The sequence below is a fragment of the Pagrus major genome, chromosome 13 (assembly GCF_040436345.1).
Source record: "Pagrus major chromosome 13, Pma_NU_1.0".
Taxonomy (NCBI): Eukaryota; Metazoa; Chordata; class Actinopteri; order Spariformes; family Sparidae; genus Pagrus; species Pagrus major.
In genome coordinates this window covers 30,045,749-30,049,447 of record NC_133227.1, presented here as the reverse complement: position 1 = coordinate 30,049,447, position 3,699 = coordinate 30,045,749, and the positions used below count along the sequence as shown (strand labels likewise).

At 37.3% G+C, this 3,699-nt stretch overlaps 1 protein-coding gene across 1 annotated transcript; it reads right to left on the bottom strand.

Annotated features, from left to right (window-relative positions):
- Positions 1-2,301: 2,301 nt before the first annotated feature.
- LOC141006726 (odorant receptor 131-2-like) lies at positions 2,302-3,285 on the bottom strand. Its single transcript, XM_073478946.1, has one exon. It carries the CDS (start codon positions 3,283-3,285, stop codon positions 2,302-2,304), a length of 984 nt encoding a protein of 327 aa, XP_073335047.1.
- Positions 3,286-3,699: the final 414 nt, after the last annotated feature.

The following is a 3,699-nucleotide window of genomic DNA, read 5'->3' as shown; positions in this document are numbered from 1 at the left end:
ACATTGCCCAACCCTGCTTTGAAATCGATATTCCGACAATGTTGTAGGGATGACTATCGGTACTTTCACAAAATATTAACACAATGAGATTTTTTGATAAACTAGAGATCATTTTGCAATGCAATCACACCAGCCACGATGGCCATCAGTATGTTGGCATCCTACCCATGACCACACAGCAGTCATTACAACATTACAGTAGTAAGTACTTATGGGTCGGACCACACCCACCTTTAAACTCGTATAAAGTTTCAAGACTGCATCAAAAGCAATGTGGAACAGAGCATAAAGAGTGGGTTTGGCACCACCCTACCTCCAACTCTTGCTCAGTCTGCACCCTCCTTCTAACTTGGCCTTCATTTTGATCTCAACTAAACACCTGTCAAGTTTGGTTACTGCATCTTACACGATTGTGACACTATCATGTTCACAAAATCTGTCCACATACAGACAGACATGTAAACACCTGGGAAAATACTAAAAACTGCTTCTGTGTTAGTTCCTGTGACTGACAAGGTGAAAACATTACGAGTTGACGTTGTCGCGGCTGATAATATAGTAGTCTGGTAGGTTTAGAAAATAAAGTCACTTTTCTGTAATGCAGCCTATAAAACCAGGTAAAGACTATAGTTATGCCATATCAGGATATGAGGATAACCCAAATCTAAGATGATATATATATATATATATATAGTCTATATTACAATAACGATGTAATACTGATTTTTTGCCCAGTCCCAATTGTGTTCTTGGCTTTAAGTGTTCATGTACTGTGAATCCTGTTGAGATTCAGGTAAGTCAAAAGGTTAAGTCAGTTTACCTGGACTATAAAGTATACCTGAGCTGCACTCTATCATAGTTGCGCTTGTTTGATGTGTATTGCTGTCCATGGTGCTGATGTAACTGTAGCAATGTCACTGTATAAGTGATTCTATTTTCACTAATAACTAAGGTCTAGCACTAATGGTGAATATGAAATGTTCGTTTTAATAGCGAGGTGAGACTAGCATGCTTTGCCAGTCTCATGAATAATAGGCTGCATTACCACAATTAACTCATATTGACTGAACCTAAGTGTTAAAAACATACAGTAAAAATATGAATATCATTTCAGGTAGGAGTGTGAGTGTAGTTGTTTCTTCTTTTCACTGTTTTAGAATTTATGGTTACAGACTCTTCACCTCCCTACAGTTGTAGGTTGTGGGTAATTTTTTTACCAACAAAAGGAACAAAATATAATTTGAAAGTCGTCCGTGATAATTGTTTAGTTCCTAATTTCAGGGTTGTTTTCTTTTTCTTTTTGTCAATAGAATAATATATTTTCTTGAATATAGCTGAAAATGCACACACAGATTTAAAACAATAAAATGAATAAATATATGGACACATAATCAATGCCATCTGTACTTATATATAATACATAACTATAATATACTGTTATAACTAACAAACAAACAATACAACAATAAAAAACTGTTATACAGTTGTCCTTTATGTGTTGGCTCTCCAGGTCTTCAAATCAAAGATAGTTTATAATATGGGCAAAATGCTGAATAACTGTAACATTTATTTATGTTATATTGATGTAAAAGTACAGAATTCAACAAATGCTGGTCTAAATTATTACTACATTATACATGTCAGTTGAATGAGCCACAATATTAAAGTCACAATCTTTTGGTCTGTGAGCATTGGAGTTACATGCAGACAAATATCTCGTTGAAATCCCTTAATATGCAAAATGGTAAACATTTTGCACGAAATGACTTGTTTCAACATATTACCAACTTTGAAAATTTAGTTTAGCTTGTAAGAATTTACTGTCCTGTTTTATTATTTCATTTTACTAATATATGTTTTGAGACAGAACATAAATATCATGGAGCAAATCCTTTTTTAATTACGAAGTGTGATATGCATTCTTTTAAAAATGATATACTGAGTTATCTACCATGTTCTCCTGAAAAGAAGATTTAATGCCACTGGGCTTGGGACTCCATTGCAGTGAGGTGAAATATGGTTAAATATAGTAAAATGGGCCAGGGATAAGGCATGCATGAAGTCATTATATTGATTTTGCTCCATTGGAAACAATCAAATACTTTCTATTATAATATGTATATATGTATGTTAATTACTTAACATACTGCATACTCTACAGTGGGCCATGAATACCCTCAGTAAGTGCAGCAGTTGTACGTTGTCTTGTTATTAACCCTTTTCTCACATTTGACCTCATTTCAAACAAACAGATTGAGTTTAGTTCCATTTTAATATTCATCACTGAAAATAATCCTTGAATCATTCGCTGTTATTTTTGAGACCTGAGCCTTTACTGGGACAACTGAGTTTCAGTTGACCGCATAAATGGTACATGAGGGCGGGCCTGATGGTCTGATCTCTGAGCCCATAGATGAGAGAACACAGACATCTGGGGAGGATGAAAATAAACACATAAAAAATACTCTTGATGCGTACGATTAGTAATCGCTGTAGGGTTGTTGCAAGTGATATAACAATAGAGGTGTGCATAGTTGATAAAAGACTGAGGCCCAGCTGCACCAGATGCAGTAGCAGTGTGTTACGAGCCTTTTGGGCTGAAGCTTTGTCTGTGGAAGCTGACCTGGCTGCTACAATCACGCCAACATAGGAGGAAGTGATTGCCACACTTGCTAATATGAACACAAAACAAGTGTAGGCTTTGTTATAAAGATCAGACATTGGGCTAAGAATCATAGCTATGTCAGAGCAGGAATCTGTCATCTGCAGGCTCTGCAGGTCTTCAAATGCAAAATTTAACAGCAAAAGAACTCGAATGAGAATATTAAGTAAACTGACGGTCCAAACAACACAAATAGCCATCCCTGTGTTTCTGATGGTGATGATGGGAGCATGCCTCAGTGGGTAACACACAGCTACATATCTCTCCAGAGACATCACCACCAGTGTGAGTGTTGAGATTACATTTGTGAGACTGGTGAGCATGGCAAGGACACCACAGACAGGATACGTCAGTCTTATTCTACAAGCAGCCAGTATGTACAGTAACTGGCTCAATGCCAGCAGTACAGTGTCTGCAAAGAGTAGATTATACAGAAGAATGTAACGGGAGGTCTCACAAAACACAGATTTACTCCTCAAGGTGAATAACATTGTTCCATTAATAAAGAGGAATAGGCAGCATGGCATTCCAATCAGTGTGGATAACAACAGTCTTTCCAGTAATCCCTGATACCGCTGTTCAGCAGTGATGTTGACATTCTGAGACTGATTAAAGTACAACATCTTAGAGAGGCATTGAAGACCAAATATAGATATTTAACTGTTGATGTATGAAATACAAAAGCAAAGCAATTTTTGTCTAGTTTGTAGTCCTCGAACATTGAGGACATGTCATGTTTAGAGTTCAGATGCAAAACCTTAAATCATCCACGTACATTTTCCCTGTGCAGACACTTACGTGGGTAGAGGCCCTGCTTGTTTCCATGTAAGCAGAGCTGGTCTGCAGGGTTTGCCTGCCTTCACATTTTGTTTATGGCCTTATGTCCTCACAACTACTTCACGTGACACTGTCAGCATGCCACGTCATGTCCACGTGGTTAAAAAATGTATTCATGGGTGATGTAATCTCTCTACTGCCACCTCCTCATTACCCTTGTAAACATTTTCTTATCTATGATGCAGCAGCACCTTCCTAAC